The following is a 19,029-nucleotide window of genomic DNA, read 5'->3' on the forward strand; positions in this document are numbered from 1 at the left end:
TAGAGTTTTCAAGGGATTTAAATGTAGAAGTAGTTAAGTTTCTCATCGAAGACCTGAGACTTATCATTAGATTGCTTGTATATAGGAAGGAAATAATTATCTACCAGATTTTTTTCCTGTTAGCTCAGAGAATTGCTATGCCTACCTAGTGTAAAGTAGAGATGAGATACCCCACATTAATTTCTAGCTGAGGATAGAGTATATGCGGTTGGGCTTCTAGGAGAAGGAAAAGTTATGCCTGTCTTCAGCAGAACTTTGCAATCTGCATCTGAGGCTACTGTCGGGTAGCAAAGTTCCTGAGGTTTAGAATTCCTGCAGTATTATGCCTGGAGACCCTGCAGTGGGCTACCACTAGCCAAGTCTCTTTTTTATGTTGACAATTTTTTTTTCCTTTTTAAAGGAATCTTGTTTTTTTTCCTGACTATAATAGTAATACACCCTCATTATTTAAAAAAATCAAACATTATAGCAATATACATAATAATACAATTTTTGAAAATGTCCCCCACAATTCCATATTTCAGAGTTAATCACTATTAACAGTTTGGTTTATCTGTCTCTAATTTTTTCTATGCATATTCTATGTAAGTTTATTCTGTATAAGTGAGACCATATTATACATAATACTTTGCAACTTTTTAAAATATTTTTTATGAAAGTATAGTTGACATTTTGCAGCTTTTTAAAATTTGATTATACATCTTGGTTATCTGTGTCAGTGAATGTAGCATACTAAAATCTTTTTACTTGCTGAATACTATTCCACTATGTGGATATTTTGTGTGTGGGTGTATGTATATTATATAAATATAATTTATTTAACTAATTCACTAATGATAGTCATTTTAATTTTTTATCTCTTCTCTTTTTTTTCTTTTGGCTGTTACCAGACTACTTTTATGAACATTCTTGGGACAATTTGAATAACATGTTACTAAGCTCATGTTGTAAAATACATACCTGGCATAATACTGCATGCAGTTCTCATAGAAAACATCTCAAAACAGACAAAATAAAACTTTTTAAAAATCCAGAAAAAAAAAAAAACTAATCATGGGGATAGGGCGTGAAGATTAAATTAAACATTACAGTATCCTAATCTGAAAAGAGGTAATATAAGTAAAATGTAGGAGATTATAATTGGTGGGTATTAACAGAGTGAGCATGAATTTAGCAAGTGTTTGAAAAAAGAAACCCTTTTAAAAGTAAAAAAGAGATTGAGAACAAATTAAATACCCTTTTATTCAACCATAATAAAAATACGGAATTTGGTACACTAAAAAGCTTTGCAAGCTGTACATATAAATAAGCTCTAGAAAGGTTTACATGATATGTATCTTCATGAAAGTTAAATCTATAATGGATTATTAAGGGAAAGTTAGAGTCATTCGTGATTTACTGGTAACCTTTTAAAATCAATATAATGGAGGTTATATACAATTTTGTCCCACAAAATACAAACTTCCTACTGTAAAACAACAACCACTGGGCTAAGTAGAACATTGCTCTGGTCTAGTATGACATTTCTACTCTTTTTATATGTTATTTTTTGATGCCTGTTTCCTATGAAGTTAAAGCATCCAGAGTAACCTTAGTTTTGCCCTTGAATTTTAAGGATGAATATTGATAGGAATAATTTTTACTTATGCTCTTCTTATCGTAGACTTTTAAATCCGCTTTGGCTTTTATTATATTATTAAATTTTCATTATGTGGTCTGTGAATTTTTGCACTTTCATATTATAAGAGGCATTTTTTTATAATCAAAGGACAAGATAAAACCTAATTTCTTCTCATTTTAAATTTTTTGCATTGTTACAGTTTTTTGTGTGTTTGCACCTTATTACAGACTCTAGAAGATCCAAACTTTGGGCTGCAAACTTCGGTTCATCAAAATGTCACCTCATGTGATCTACTACATAATAAAGGAAATTCAAATTCAGTGGAAAATAAATCTGGCCAGGATACTCCATGTGTGTTAAGGAGATCGTCCAGACTGAAAGCAGGCAGAGATGCAAAGCACACAGATGACTTGTATAAGACGCCAGAAAAGATTTTACCAAAGATTCTTGTCAGTGAGGATCAAATAAGTAATATCTCTAAGAATTTCAGGTATACTCCCAAATTATATCTTTCTCTTTAGATATGCTACAGACCTTATAGATAATTCTATGCTTGGGACACTAGAGTCAATGCACAGTTATGCCTAAGTGAAGAGCTTTGTTTTTCAGTGTTGTTGCGTTATTTACTGTACAGTTATTTTTTTAACCCAGAAAACTCTTCTACTTTTTTTTTTTTAAAGAAGACAGAGTTAAGAGAGATTTGTTGGATTTCAACCTAATTCTAATTTCCATTCTTTCTTTTTTAAATTAAGTTTAGTTAGCATCCATCATCACAGAGTTATAGAATTTTCTTTTCTTGTCATGAGAATTTCTAAGATTTACTCCCTCCATGACTTCCAACTATTCAGTACAGTACTACCATGGATGTTCTATCCCCAGGACTTATATATCTTATAAATGGAAGTTTGTACTTTTTAATCACTTTCACTCATTTCACTCACTCCCCACTTCTCTGCTTCTGGACACCATCAATCTGTTCTCTGTATCTATGAGTTTAGATTGTTTTGTTTGAGATGCCACATATAAGATCATATAGTATTTGTCTTTCTCTGTCTGACTTATTTCACTTAGCATAATTCCCTTTAGATCCTTTCACATTGTCACAAATAGCAGGATTTCCTTTTCTATGGCTGAATAATAATCCATTGTGTGTGTATGTGTATGTATGTGTGTGTGTGTGTGTGTGTGTGTACACCACTTTTCTTTATCCATTTATCCATCAATGGATACTTAAGTTGTTTCCATGTCTTGGCTATCATAAATAAAGCTGCAGTGGACACAGGTGCAGATATCTTTTCAAGATAGTAATTTTATTTCCTTTGGCTAAATATCCAGAAGTAGAAATGCTGTGTCATATGGTAGTTCTATTTTTGATTTTGTGAGGATCTTTTATCCTGTTTTCCATAGTGTCCTCACCAGTTTATAATGCACAGGGGTTCTTTTTTCTTCACATCCTCAGCAACACTTGTTCTTTCCTGTCTTTTTAATGATAGCCATTATAACATGTATGAGGTAATACCTTACTGTGGTTTTTATTTGCATTTTCCTGCTGATTAGTGATGTTGAGCACCTTTTCATGTACCTGTTGGCCATTTGATTGTCTTCTTTGAGAAAATGTCATTTTAGTTCCTCTTCCATTTTTGAATTGGATTGTTTGCTTAATTTGCTATTGAGTTGTATGAGTTCCTTATATATTCTGAATATTAACCCCTTATCAGGTATATGATTTGCAAATATTTTCTCCCATTCAGTAGGCAGCCTTTTAATTTTGTTGGTGGTGTCCTTTTCCATACAGAAACTTTTTAATTTGATTAGCCCTAGTTTTTCATTCTTGTTTTTGTTGCCTTTGCTTCTGGTGCCAAAAAATGATTTACCAGACCAACGTCAAGGTGCCTACCCCCTGTGTTTTGTTTCTATGAGTTTTATGATTTCAGGTCTTACAATGAAGTCTTTAACTCATTTTGAATTGATTTTTGTGTATGATGTAAGATTGAGGCCCAATCTCATTGTTTTACATGTGGCTATCCAGTTTCCCAAACATCATTTATTAAAAAGATTGTCCTTTCCTCATTGTATATTTTTGGTTCCTTTATTGTAAGTTAATTAGCCATCTATACATAGGTTTATTTCCTGACTCTGCAGTATTCCATTCAGCTATGTGTCTGTTTTTATTCCAGTATTTTGCAGTTTTTGATCAGTGTAATCCCACATGGCAAGTCCTGTTTTCTTGAAAGAGCCTATCTCTTTTTCCCTAGAAGGTGAATAGATAGTGGCATGGCAGTCTAGGGAATGAGGGGCAAGAGACTCAGAATACTTGTAGGTGACTGCTCCTAAAGGAAAGAAACCTACAGGTGGCACAAAGAAAAGGCTAGAACCACCAAATCGGCATGCTTGTCACAGAATTACCTGCAGTTTACTCAGGAGCCATCTCCATATTTTAAAGTGCCATGCTCTTTGATAGCAACTCAGTAAAATACCTTTCAGTTTTAAAAACTCAGTAAAAATTTAATATGATTCTCTGTGGATGGTTGTAGAGAACATGATAGTAATTTAAAAAACACATTTATTTTTTAAGAATGCAGGATCCTGCTTTAATGATTAAAGGTAAAGGGAAGAATATGCATTCAACCAGACTCAAAAGTGGAGAACAGATGCAGAGAAACAAAAAACTTGCTGGAAAACGTGGTAAGGCATATTTGATTTCTTAATTTTTTTTTTAAATTAAGTAACTTACAGACATAGAATTCTGGTACTGAAAAGGAGTTAGAGATTATCTATCTCAACTTTCTCATTTTACTGATGAGGAAGTTCATAGAGGTTGAAGATTTTTCCGAGCATTGCACACCTCATTGCACAGCTCATAACTAGGACTTGGTCATGAACTTCTGGCTTATTAGCTGGTATTTTTTCTATACTTCTATTTGGAGAAAAGAGTTACAGAACCCTTTTCAAATTTAGATATATGATCTATTTGTGGTGTGACCAATGTAGCATAAGGCTTTGAGAAATCATACTAAGAGGAATAGAGGAAAAGATAAGGCAAAATTACTGTTATTCTTTGGTGTTATTTCTCTGTTCCTATAAAACCCCAAAGAATAACCTAAGAAACTATGAGAAACCATAAGACTGTAGAAAGACTGGTTAAGATATAATAAGGGAGGGGGGCACCTGGGTGACTCAGTGGGTTAAAGCCTCTGCCTTCAGCTCAGGTCATGATCTCAGGGTCCTGGGATTGAGCCCCGCATTGAGCTCTCTGCTCAGCGGGGAGCCTGCTTCCTCCTCTCTCTCTCTCTGCCTGCCCTTCCGCCTACTTGTGATCTCTGAGTGTCAAATAAATAAATAAAATTTAAAAAAAAAAAGATATAATAAGGGTACAATTGGCAAAATTAAAGTATGCACTGTAGGTTAAATAATAAGATACCATTGTTAAATTTCCTAAATTTAATAATAATTTGGTTATTTAAAAGAATGTCCTTGTTTTTGGAAAATACACACTTAAGTATTAGTGAGTAAAGGGGCATGGTGTGTGTAAGTTATTATTTATATATATGTCTGTGTGCATGCATATATTTATATAAAAAAGACGACAGAATGATATAAACAGATAGCAGAATACTAATAATGGGTGAATCTTTTGTTCTCTTTCTATAACTTTTTTGTAAGTCTGAAGTTTTTTCCAGATAAAATATTTTAAAAATTCAGTGAACTGAAACAAGACATAAGTACCTACGTGTAAGTATTACCCAGTTAGAAAAATATAGGAGAAAGTCCCATTTATAATAACTATAATGAAGAGAAAATACCTGCTCTACACCTAATAAGAAATGTGCCTTGCCTATAAGAAAAGAGTTGAAAATTCCACTCAGGGACTTAAAGAAAAAAAGAGAGACTTGAATAAATAGAAAGAAGAATCTTACTCTTGACCGTAAGTATTCATGTAAGAAATTTATTTCTCCCAAAATTACTCTATAAATGTGTGAGAGCTCAATCAAAAACAGATTTTTGTTTATTTGCTAATTATTTTGTTTTGTTTTGCTTTATAAAACTGGAGATTAATTATGAGAATGTTATAAAATGATACTAAACATGAAAGACTAGCCTAGAAAATTCTGAAAAATAAAAGCACAGGGAGACTGGAGAGACGAGAACCTGCTGTACATAATATGAAAGCAATTAGCCATATAGATTAAAATAATTGGGTACAGGCACAGGAATAGACAAATAAATTTATGAAACAGAATTGAGTTTAAATGTAGAAGCCTGATACAGTGTGAATTTTGGGGAAGGTATATAATAAAGATGGCATCTCAAATTGGTAGCAAAAAAAAGGACCAAGCAGTAAATAGTAAAAATATAAACAAATTTGGATGGATATCTATAACATTCCATATACTAAATTTAATTCCATTTTGGCCAAAGACTAACTGAAAAAAAAATTCTAGAAGAAAACATAAATGAATTATTTTTGTAATCTCTGAGGAGGAAAAACCTTCTTAAAGAATGACAAACCCAGAAGCCAGGAGAGAAAAGAATGATAAAATTGACTACACATATTTTTAAAAAGATTGTATGGAAAATACCCTAAAGAAAATCAAACATTGGGACGCCTGGGTGGCTCAGTTGGTTAAGCGGCTGCCTTCGGCTCAGGTCATGATCCCAGCGTCCTGGGATCGAGTCCCACATCGGGCTCCTTGCTCAGGGGGAGCCTGCTTCTCCCTCTGCCTCTGTCTGCCTGTGCTCGCTCACTCTCTCTCCCTCTGTCTCTGACAAATAAATAAATAAAATATTTAAAAAAAAAAAAAAAAAAAGAAAATCAAACATTGAACACAGAAGAAATATTAATAACAATAGAAGGGGTTCATTGCATTAACATGCAGAGAGCTTTTAGAAAACAATAAAAAAGAAAAATGAGTAGGGAACACGAACAAGCAGTTCACAGGGAAAAAAATATACATATATATAAATAACTGGGGCACCTAGTTGGCTCAGTCAGTTAAGCATCTGACTCTTGGTTTTGCCTGAGGTCATGATCTCAGGGTGGTGAGATCCAGTCCTGTATCAGGCTCCTTGCTCACCTCTGAGTCTGCTTGAGATTCTCTGCCTCTCTTTCCTTTTCCCCCTGCCCCTCCCCCACGCGCTCGCTCTCTCTCTCTCAAATAAATAAATAAATAAATAAATAAAATCTTTAAAAAAATAATTGAAAGGATTAGCATCTCATTTATGTTTTAAAAAATGTAAATTAGGAAGTACAGTTTTCACTAAGAGAATGTCAAATGTTTAAACATTTGAGAATTCCTAGTGGCAAGAATATGGAAAAAGCAAGCATTCTCTTATTTTCTTGGTAATACTGTAAGTTTATTCAGTCTTTTTTTTTTTTTTAAGATTTTATTTATTTATTTAACATAGAGAAAATAGGGGGAAGACCAAAAGGAGAGGGACAGGCAGACTCTGCACTGAGCATGAAGCCTGATGCAGAGCTCAATCTCCGGACCCTGAGATCATGACCTGAGTTGAAACTTAAGATTGAGACACTTAACTGACTGAGCCACCCAAGTGCCCCTGTTCAGTCTTTTCACCGGGCAGTTTATTTACATTCTTCAGACTTTTAAGTCACAATTCTTGAATTGGCAATTCTACTTAAGGGATTTATTCTGGGCATTCCTGGGTGGCTCAGTTGGTTATGCATCTGGCTCTTGATTTCAATTCAGGTCATGCATGATCTCAGGGTTGTGAGATGGCTGTGTTTGATGTAGAGCCTGCTTGGGATTCTCTCTCTCCCTCTACCCCTGACCCTTCTCCCTTTCCCCACTCACATGTGCACATTCTCTTTCTCTCTCAAAACAAAACAAAAAAATGTTACGGCTGTAGTAACCAAAATAGCATGACATTTCCATCAAGATAGGGAAACAGGTAAATGTAATGTAATGTACTGAGTTCCGAAATAAATCCTTGAGTTTTGACAAAGGCACAAGGCTTTTTGTGGAGGAGAATAATTAGATAACCGTATGCAACAAAATGTTATTGAATGTCTCTATATATTCTAAAAATACTGTATTTTGTTTTTGCCCAAGTTACTTGAAGATCAGATTGATCCTTTCAAAACTTTTTAAAAAACCTTATTAGGCAGGTTTGGTGTAGGCTTTACAGCTAGTTTAGCCCCTTCTACTAAGACATGACCTGTTAAGGGTCTCTACTAATGCTCTGGTTGTTACCAAGGTCACTCTCCTCTGGCTGTCAGGAATGTACATGTTTCCCAGCTGGTGTGATCTCTCAGGATTGTTATTTTATAGTTCTTGGGTAGTTGTTCTTACCCAGCCTCATGAAGCCTCAACCTGCGTATGAGCACTGTAGTATTTAGAAAGTGATAAAGGAGTCCCTTTTGTAGATTTCTGGTACCTGTTCTCTCTTCCCTCACAGTAGTACCCTACTGTGCAAAATCTAATCACCCTAGCCTCCTGAAACTTAAACTTCTATTTCCTCAGCTCAGAAGCTTCACCTTGCTATGCTTGTGTTATATTCTGGAAAGTGCCTCCAGACAGCTCAGTCTGTTGTTTCCCTTCTCTGGAAGGAGTCATAGATCTGAATTGCCTGTTTTCCAGTGTCTTAATATAGGTTGTGTTTTTTTTTTAATCAATATATTTTGTCTAGTTTTTTTAGTTGTTTGCAATGGAAGGGCAAGTCATGGCAATTATTAAGTTGTGATTGGAAGTGAATGTCTTCTCCATCTTAGTTTTCATTGAAAAATTTTGTATTCTTAATTTGTTATTTCTAATAAATTACATAACTAGCAAGTACAACTGGCAAAAACAGATCTTGAAGTAAAGACTACTTTTGTTTTGGTAAATACAGTTTATCTGGTAGGAGCAGAATGCTTTGTAGTTTTGAGTGGGACAAGACAGGCTCAAAGGTTCAGAAGTTGGTTTATTTTTCAGTGTAACTAAATGGAGGGAATCTAAAAAAGACAAAGCAGATAAATTGTGATCCATTAAAAAATGTGCTGCTGGGATGCCTGGGTGGCTCAGTGGTTTAAAGCTTCTGCTTTCGGCTCAGGTCATGATCCCGGGGTCCTGAGATTGAGCCCCTCATCGGGCTCTCTGCTCAATGGGGAGCCTGCTTCCTCTTCTCCTTCTGCCTGCCTCTCCGCCTACTTGTGATCTCTGTCTCTCTGTTAAATAAATAAATAAAAATCTTTTTTTTTAAATGTGCTGCTATACTCAGTTACTTTTGTGAGATTGTAGGATGGAGCAGATTAGCTAGATCAAAATTATAAAAGCTATCATCAGAGTTATTCTGAAATTCAGGAAAACCAAATGAATAGTATCCATCAAAACTGACAGGATTTTGAGTATGAGTATTTTAGGAGAGACAGTGAAGAAATAATACCGGATATGCATAACCTGGGAATCTATTTTAATTGTCTATTACCTGGCTTAGGAAATAAAACTATTGTACAGATCAAGATCTTATTTCTTTATTTAATTTTGGAACAACTATTTGTAGCAAAGAAAGAAATTTAACATTTCCTTTACTGGCCTCATTGTGTTTAATTTCTGTATCTTCCTTGTGTATGTCTGAGATTTTTTCCTCATGGTGGTGTATCACATTTTAGCACTATAGTATCTTGTTGGGTTTAATGACAATCTAATTCTAGATTTAAATAATCGTTTTCACCAGAACTTTTAAGAAAGTAATCTGTTAGTCTTCTCACGTATGCACTTTCATGGGGTTTCAATAAACATAAACTGCTTACATGATTCATAATATACTGCAAGTGTTTTCAAACTAATGACATTTTTCCTTTTATCTTTTTGCATGTAGATAACATTATAGTTGGGTTTATGGATGAAATACTCTTTTATAATACAATAACAGAATGTTGACTGGATTCACTCTATTACCTGTATTCTTCCTGGTTTTCAAATAGGGATTATTACTTTTTGTTCTCTTTTGTTTATCCCCTCCTTTCAGAAAAAATGAAGAGGAATGAAATATCTCTGTCTAGCATTAACCGTAGAAACATCTTTGGAGAGAACTTACTGTATCAGGCTGCTCTGCATAATGACATTGATCTTGTTCGTCATTATATAATGAAAGGAGGAAGTGTTAATCAGCCAAGTTATGCTGGTAAGTTGGGGTTACCACACAGTTATCTTGAGAGTGGTTTGTAGTTTCTGCTTAGTCACTCCTATGAAAGTATGACAATGTGGGTGTAAGGCAAGTCTCAAACAGAAAGCTTCCAGGTGATTTTTCTGCTTAGGTAGTTCATCACCATCTTCTCCCAGGAAAGTGGTAAGATGGGGAGGGAGGGAGAAGGACATTGTATTTCACCTTCAAAGATTATGCCTGCCCAAGGCCTACCAGGTGGGCCAGGTGCAGTGGCCTTCCACAGAAGGATGCTGTTCCTGTGGCTGACTTGCTGGCTTTGCAAGGGCATTGTTACTGTGAGACTCAACTTTCAATGGAAGAGAAGTGAGCTCCAAGCTGAAAGAAGCTGATGGTATGGTGAGCTATGGGGGGAACCAAGATAACATGGTAGATGTACAGCAGGACCAATGGCCAGGGATATGGAGAGAACAGAGTACAAGGTAGAAGGGGTGGGACAGGGAGCTCAGAACATTCTTTCTGCAAGGCTGGATCTCTGGTATTGTCTTTTTTGTGGAGAAAAACTGATGTTCTCCTGGACAAGAAAGATTTCTTAAGGACACCTAAGTACAAGGCACTTAGCAACACTAGGCTACTCTGGGTAGTGCCTTTATGTATCCATAATTTTACTAGTGTTTCTAGACTTTTTCAGTTTATGAAGCAGTGTGAAAAGTCTTATGATGCACAGGGATGAACAGCATAGTCCATAGACGAACAGGTGATTACACTTACTTTAGCAAAGCCTGGATTTATATGATAATCAGGGTTTTAACAGGCTGTTACTCTAAATCCCATACCCAAGTGAACCACCTACGTCACTTGCTAGCCAAAGCACTTGCTTCCTTACAAAATGTGTGGTACTTGCTATTTGTCTCTATCTGTTCCTTAAGTTCAGTAGTAGCTCTAACTTTACTTTATGGACTTCTCAAGAATCTTATAACATATTTCTTTTCATTAGCCCTTTTCTGTGCCATTGTTAACATCCTTGGTGTCTCTTCTCTGCTTGTCTTCAGTCATTTATTGTGCACGTTCTCCTCACTGCCCCAGATACTTCTGTGATCTTAATGAATTCTTTATCCTTAACATACTTTCCTGGCTTTTTGAATTCTCTTGTTCTCTACTTTTCCTTCTCACTTGGCATCTTAGCTCTGATCTTTATATCTGGCTATTCCATCTTATAAAATTGCAGAGGGTACTGTTTTTAAAGACTTGACTACAACCATTTTCATCAGAGTCACCTGCAATGTTTGTTTAAAATGCAATTTGTTTAAAATGTTTATTTCACCCTCCAAAACACACACATGCACACACACACATACATACACACAGTCTCACAATTAAAATCTGTAGGTTAATGCTCTCTGTCAAATAAATAAAATCTTTGAAATCTATAGGTTGAAACCTTGAAATCTGCATTTTAACATATTTCCCCAGGTGATTTGTATTCTCAGTGAAGTTCAGGAACTACTGGTAAGAGATAAATGACCTTCATGTAATATACCAGTTCACTGTAGTCAGCTTTTACAGTATGCCCCTTATGTGCCAGATATTGTAAAAACAGAAAGATATGTATACTAGAAAAGTTTGGCTGTATTCTGTGATACAGTCCAAGAAAGGATAAGTGCCTTTTGAGAAATTAATAAGATGTTATAATAACAGACCGATGGTCTTGTCATAGGTAACATTTGCATTGTAAGTCCTCATTTACATTTTATGATATCTTTGTCTTTGATTAAAAAAAAAACGATGCAATCGCTCTTTACCTATCAAAAACAAGGGTGAAACCAGAAAGTAGGCTGAAGAAACTGAATACCCAAAAACAGATCTCCTAAAGTTTCTTTGCTAAAACCCTCTCAAACCAATGCCTTGAGCATTATTTTACGAAGAATTCTATCTGACTCCTAAGTCTGTGGCACATTAGAACTGAAAGGAAAGGTTGGCACAGTCCAGGATATTGATAATAGCAAGAAGCTTAATAGCAAGGCAAGAGGCAGATAAAAACATAAAAATGAGAGGCGACATTGTTGAGGACTGTATAACACAGAAAAGCATGCACTTATACCTCTGTGGGTGTTAACAGTTGCTGTGTTAGAGCCTATAAGGAATATTATGATATTTATTTAAAATTTGTTATTTTTTCTTTCTGGGAAATTTATTATCTTACAAAGCTTTAGAGAGATTTCCTTTAAGATGGTTAAGTTTTCAAAAAGAAAAAAAATGTTCTTTTTAAAATTTTATTTATTTGACTGAGAGAGACACAGTGAGAGAGGGAACACAAGCAAGGGGTGTGGGAGAGGGAGAAGCAGGCCTCCTGCAGAGCAGGGAGCCTGACACTGGGCTGGATCCCAGGACCCTGGGATCATGACCTGAGCAGAAGGCAGACAGACACTTAACAACTGAGCTACCCGGGCACCCTGTTTTTGTCCATTTTAGGAAACTAATTTTTATTTTAGCTTAAGCAAAGCCTAAATAAGGAAAGGAAGTTTCCTAGGAAGAAATTCATCATCTACATTCCAAAGTTAATAACTTTTGGATTTCTTATATTTCATTTTTCATGCTAGACTGGTGGCAGATAATCAGGTTAACCAGTATACGCATTGATAAACTTCTACAGGTCCTGAAACCTAAATGAATTCACACTTTTTATCAAATACTATTAGAGGGAGATAATTTTTATATTCTGTTTTTAAAAATAGGTAGTTCCTGGGGTTCCTGGGTGTCTCAGATGGTTGGATGTCTGCCTTCAGCTCGGGTCATATCTCTGGGCCCTGAGATCAAGCCCCACATCGGCCTCCCAGCTCAGTGGAGAGTCTGCTTCTCCCTCTGATGCTCCCCACTGCTTGCGCTCTCTCTCTTTCTCTCTCTCTCTCAAATGAATAAAAAAATAAAACAGGTAGTTCTTAAGTGGTTATGTTTCAAAAGTTCACATATGAAGTTCAATTCATTTGAAATTTCTTGTAACATTATGGAAAATTTCAAACATACTGAAAAGTTAAAAGAATTCCACATTAAGCTTCCAGAAACCTCGTACCTAGATTCTATGTACTTATTTTTATTGCGTACTTACTATCAAGGAAAAATACTCATGTATTTCTTCTCTACTTACATTCATAACACTTCTGATACCAGATGTATGGGATTTTTGACACATCAAGCAATTCTCCAACACCACCTGGGTGTCCTGCATTTTAGTTTATTTCTGACACTAACCCAAATTAGTACAGAACACACAGGTTAAGGGATCAGTCAGCCACCCCCACTTCAGATGCCAGTCACAAGTAGTAGGTCCCTGGATTACCCACAATTTTTTTTCTACTTGACTACAAACTGGAGGTTCCCATGATCCTTTTGATCTTTTCCTAAAATAGTTAACAGAACTTAGGGAAACACGTTTACCATATAAGTTTATTATATAATAAAGGATATGACAAAGGATACAGATGAATGCCCAGATGAAGATACAGAATCAGGCCTGGTAGGGTCCTGAGCACAGGAGCTTCTATTCCTTGGGAATTGGAATATGTTACCTTCCCAGCATGTAGATGTGTTGACCAACCTGGAAAAGTTCTCTGAACCCCCGAGTTTGGGGATTTTTATGAAGGCTTCATCATGAAGGCAGGGCAGGGGAGAAGGGGATGTGGAACTGAAACTTACAAGTTTCTGATCATGACTTGGTCTTTCTTATGACCAGCCCCCATCCAGGAGCCCTTCAAAAGTTGCCTCATTAAGACAAAAGATACTTCTGTAACCTAGGGAATAGCAAGGAATTTAGGACCTCTGTGTCATATACTTTTATCACTTATGAAATTGCAAAGGTCTTGGGAGTTCTGTATGAGGAGCTTGGGTGAGAGAACAAATACTAGAACAGAAGACTGTCCTAGCACCCCTGTTTCTTAGAGTTTAGGAGCTTTGTGCCAGAAATCAGGGGGCAGAGACTAATAAATATTTCTTACTTCATTCCTATCCATCTTTAAATCTCTCTCTGTCCATCAGTCCATCTTTATGTTGATGCACTTCAAAGAAAGTTAGTGCATTTTACCACAGAACACCTCAACATTAATATCTCTTAACTAGCTAGAGTTCAATAATCTTTTTTTTCTTTTTGAAAAGTAAAATTTTCATACTGTAAAATACAGATCTTAAATGTGCTGTTTGATGAACTTTGACAGATATATTCACCTGTGTAACCCAAACCTCTATCAAGATAGAATATTACCAACATTCCACAAATTTCCCTCAGGCCTCTTCCCAGTCATTCCCCATCCCCACTCTCTAGAAGCCACTATTGTTCTGATATTTCTCTGATATTTTTCACTATTTCTGGTAGTTTTGCCTCTTCAGTATTTCACCATTAATCATGAGGTTAGCTGTAGGTTTTATAGCTGCTCTTTATATTGAGGAATCCATTCCTAATTTCTTGAGTATTTTTTATCAGGAATGGATCCTGGGTCATAATAAATCATGCTTTTATATATTGTTAGATACATTATGCTACTATTTTGTTAAGGATTTTTGCATGTATGATCATGAGTCATACTAGTCTGTAATTTTTTGTTGTTGTAATGCTTTTGTCTGGTTTGGGATCAGGATTTGCTAATATTTTGTTAAGCATATTTTTGTGACCTATATTCATAGGTAATATTGGTTCATAATTTTGTTGTAATGATTTTGGTATTGGTATCAATGTTATGTAGACTTCATAAAATGAGTTAAGAAGTATTCTCTTCTAGTTTCTGGAAGAGTTTGCTTAAAACTGGAAGTTTTTTCTTAAATGTTTGACAGAACTTAGAGTGAAACTATGAGAGCATATAATTCTTTCTCTGTAGTTTTTTTTTGTTTCATCTTGTGTCAGTTTTGGTAAGCTGTACTTTTTTAGGGTCACCTGAGTGGCTCAGTTAGTTAAGTGGTACTTTCTTAAGGAATTTGTCCTTTTTATCTAAGTTATAGAATTTATTGTCATAAAGTTATTTATAATATTTCCCTATTATTGTTTTAATATCTATAGATCTTTAGGGATATTTATCTTTCCTGATATTGTTCATTTCCTCTCTTCCTTCTTTCCTTTCTCTTTTTTTTTCTTTCCTTCCTAAAGTAGTTTAAGCTAGAAGATTATCAATTTTATTGCATTTTTTTTTTCAAAGAACTAACATCTGGCTTTAAATTTTTCTCTCTTATCTGTATTAAATGCTATTAATTTCTGCTTCTTTTGACCTCTGCTTATTTTGGGTTAATTTGTTTCTTTATCTAGCTTCTTAAGGTTAAAAATGAGGCCATAGATTTTTGTACATTTTTCCCTGCTATGGTCATTTAAAGCTTTAAATTTCCTCTAAAGACTGCTTTTGCTAAATCCAACAGATTTTAATATGTTATATTTTCATTATCACTCACTTTGAAATACTTTTAATTTTTGTATGATTATTTGTTTGACCCCAAGATTATATTAGAAGTTGTTAAATTTTTAAATATTTGAGGATTGTCTGGGCATGTTTCTGGTATTGATTTCTAACTTCATTTCTTTGGTGAAAGGAATATACTTTCTGTGAATTTGATCCTTTTACATTTATTGAGAGTGGCCTGTTGCCTAGTATGTGGTCTTTATTGCTTAATATCCCTTGTATACTTGAATGTTTATTCTTCAGTTGTATCTAATGTTCTATAAATGTCATTTAGATGAAGATGGTTGGTAATATTCAGATCATGTCGGTATTTATGGATTTTTTTGTCTAGTCGAGCTATCATTTTATGAGAAGAGTGTAGAAATATTAACAACTGTGATTGTGGATTGTTGGTTTCTCCCTTTAATTCTGTCCGTTTTTGCTTATATTTTGAAATTTTGTTATTAGGTTGTAACTGTCATGTCTTCTGATAATTGACCTTTTAATTATTATAAAATACCTCTCTTTATCTCTGGTAATATACTTTGCCTTGAAGCTACTTTATATGATATCAATATAAGCATCCTAGCCTTCTTACGTTTCTTGTCTGTTTGCTATGTCTTTTTCCATCCTTTTATTTTCAACCTATGTCTTTTTTTTTTTTTTTAAGATATTTATTTATTTATTTACCTGACAGAGATCACAAGTAGGCAGAGAGGCAGGCGGGGATGGGGGTGGGGGCAGGAAGCAGGCTTCCCGCTGAGCAGAGAGCCTGATGCAGGGCTTGACCCCCGGATCCTGAGATCATGACATGAGCCAAAGGCAGAGGCCTAAGCCACTGAGCCACCCAGGTGTCCCATCTATGTCTTTTTATTTAAAATTTGTTTCTTGGGTGCCTGGGTGGCTCAGTGGCTTAGGCCTTTGGTTCAGGTCATGATCCCAGAGTCTAGGGATGGGGTCCTGCATCAGGCTCCCTGCTTAGCGGGGAGTCTGCTTCTCCCTCTGACCCTTCCCTCTCTCGTGCTTTCTCTCTCTTACTCTTTCTCAAATAAATAAATAAAATCTTTAATAAATAAATAAAATTTATTTCTTACAGACAGCATATTTCTTAAAGACAGCTTCTTTATCCATTCTGACAATCTCTGCCTTTCAGTTGGGGTGATTAATCAGTTTTCATTTCATATAAAAGATTGGATTTACGACTAAAATTTTACTAATTGTTTCTTGTGCACATTTCCCCCGCTTTGTCCTTGCATTATTTTGAAGTAGTTACTCTGGTGATTGCAATATATGTCTTTGATGTTTCAGTCTTTTTAGAGTTAGTATGTTAATATTTCTATAAAATGTAAAAACATTGAACACGTCTCCCTTTTGTGTGTGTATATATATATAGATATATCACACATCTGTATACATTAATAACACCAAAATATAGTGTATAATATTCAATTTAAGTAGTCACATGCATTTTAAGGAAATTTATAGGGAAAAAAACTTGTATTAACTATATATTTACCATTTTTGATACTCTTCATTTCTTCCTCAAAGCTTTCTAATTAATAATATAGGAGAAACTGTTTCCATAACATTTTATGACAATGGGTCTTAACTGGAGTGATACCACCTTTCAGGAGACATTTGGCAGTTACTGGAATCATTTTTAGTTGTTAGAACTGGAATGGGGATGGGGTGTTATTGGCATCTAATAAAATGCTCAGAACCACAAAGAATTATCCACCCCAAAATGTTAGTACCGAGTTAAAGAACCCCAGTTTATGGAGAAGGTTCTGGAAGGAGTTAGTGAAATATACTTTTAAAATGTAGCATTTAGGTTTTCTTTCATTAATCCTATGATTTATTGGAATTTAATAAATATAACTTATACCTTTGTCTCTTGCTAACAAGGATAAAGGATACTTTTCTGTGTGACTGGTTTTCTTAAAACAGTTGGTATTAGAATTGCTGTAGGGACACCTGGGTGGCTCAGTTGGTTAAGTGGCTGCCTTCGGCTCAGGTCATGATCCCAGCGTCCTGGGATCGGGTCCCACATCAGGCTCCTTGCTCAGGGGGAGCCTGCTTCTCCCTCTGCCTCTGCCTGCCACTCTGTCTGCCTGTGCTCACTCTCTCTGACAAATAAATAAATTAAAAAAAAAAAAAAAAAAGAATTGCTGTAAATAGGGATGCCTGGGTGGCTCAGACAGTTAAGCATCCAATTCTTGGTTTCAGCTCAGATTATGATCTCAGGGTCCTGAGATCAACCCCCATCTCTGTGCTTAGTGTGGTACCTGCTTGTCCCTCTCTTCTCACTCTGCCTCTCACTACACTCTGTCTCTCAAATAAATAAATAAATAAAATCTTTAAAAAAAAAGAATTACTATAAATAGCTTTTTACAAATAAGGAGAAAAGAGGGATGCTGGGTGGCTCATTTGGTTAAGTGGCTGCCTTTGGCTCAGGTCATAATCCTAGGGTCCTGTGCTCAAGCCCCACATCGGGCTCCCTGCTCAGTAGGAAGCCTGCCTCTCCCTCTCCCTTTCCCACTCCTCCTGCTTGTGTTCCCTCTCCTGTTGTCTCCGTTTCTGTCAAGTAAATAAATAAAATCTTAAAAAAGAAAAAACAAATGAGAAAAGAAATGTATGTTTTTGAAGTGACTTCTGTTACTTTACAGCTAGGTTACTTTAATGGAAGTACCTTGAGCTATAAATAGTGTCCCCCCCCCCTCTTTTCTACAGAAAAGTAACCTGCAGCTGGCATTCTCTGTGACCTAGTAATGACTCCTTTACAGCCTTTTTATTTGAGGAGGGCAGGAATAGTTTCAGATACTTTACTTCTTTAAAAAAAATTTTTACTTTTTATATTTTTTCACAACTGAGCTTTTCACAATTGAATTTCACAATTTACTTATTTATGTATTTCTTCACAATTAATTTGGGGCTATGAATTTGATTTGTTCCTCAGATTTACTGAATTCATCTGATAATGCAAGTTATTTTCATGGTAAGATTATCTTGTCTCATATAATCAAAATATTTTTAAAGAAACAACATAGAGTTTTTATTTAAAGGGCAAGCACTAAACATTAAGATAGCAAACATAAACAAATTCCATTTCCTTTTTGTATAATAGGTTGGACAGCACTTCATGAAGCTAGTGTGGGAGGATTTTATCAGACAGTAAGTGAACTATTAAAAGGTGGAGCAGATGTAAATATCAAAGGAATGTACCAGATCACTCCCCTACATGATGCTGTCATAAATGGACATTATAAGGTACTGTGATGCTTTTGTTTGCAAAGCAAATACTATATTCTGCAAGTATTAAAAATCTCTGGAACCTCAGTTTTAGGAATTCAGTTTTAGTTCATTCTGCTAGTGGATACTTGGAATATATAATAAAATAGTACTATGTGATGATTTGTTGTTCCTAATATGGTAGATGTCATTTTACATGTTACTTTTAATAAGTACAGATCATGTTTTGGTTATACATAATCTTTTTAAAATTAAACATCTTTAAGACTCTTCGATAAGGTGCTTTAAAGGTTTTATCATGAAGTTTCCTACTTGTAGATTGTTACACAGTGATGTCCAGTCCTGATAGGAGGCATCCAGCTTTATGGGCACTAATTGTCACTTTCAGAAACCACATAAAACCTGAATCTCTTGGGTTTAATGATCTGCCAGTATATACTAGCATAGATGTACCAGTGGTTAAAATATCAAAATACTATAGTTCCATACAAATTGGTTAATAGTAGATGCAGTTAAGATGATTGATCCTAGCACATACAGTTTATTTCAGATGATTGATCCCAGCAAATACACATACAGGCTCTGAGCCTCCTAGACATTTTTCTGGTCTAGGCACTACAGTATAGGACTGAGGCACTTGCT

The 19,029-nt window shown here is 35.3% G+C and overlaps 1 protein-coding gene across 1 annotated transcript in view; it reads left to right on the top strand.

Annotated features, from left to right (window-relative positions):
• The window catches only part of ANKRD31 (ankyrin repeat domain 31), a 152,459-nt gene that overhangs the window by 39,602 nt on the left and 93,828 nt on the right, over positions 1 to 19,029 (top strand). The window contains exons 8-11 of the mRNA XM_032848336.1: positions 1,849 to 2,111; positions 4,197 to 4,306; positions 9,590 to 9,745; positions 18,263 to 18,405. Coding sequence (XP_032704227.1) covers positions 1,849 to 2,111; positions 4,197 to 4,306; positions 9,590 to 9,745; positions 18,263 to 18,405 — 672 coding nt within the window. The remainder of the gene's footprint in view (positions 1 to 1,848; positions 2,112 to 4,196; positions 4,307 to 9,589; positions 9,746 to 18,262; positions 18,406 to 19,029) is intronic.

The sequence above is a fragment of the Lontra canadensis genome, unplaced genomic scaffold, assembly GCF_010015895.1.
Source record: "Lontra canadensis isolate GAN:19392208 unplaced genomic scaffold, GSC_riverotter_1.0 scaffold4, whole genome shotgun sequence".
Classification (NCBI taxonomy): Eukaryota; Metazoa; Chordata; class Mammalia; order Carnivora; family Mustelidae; genus Lontra; species Lontra canadensis.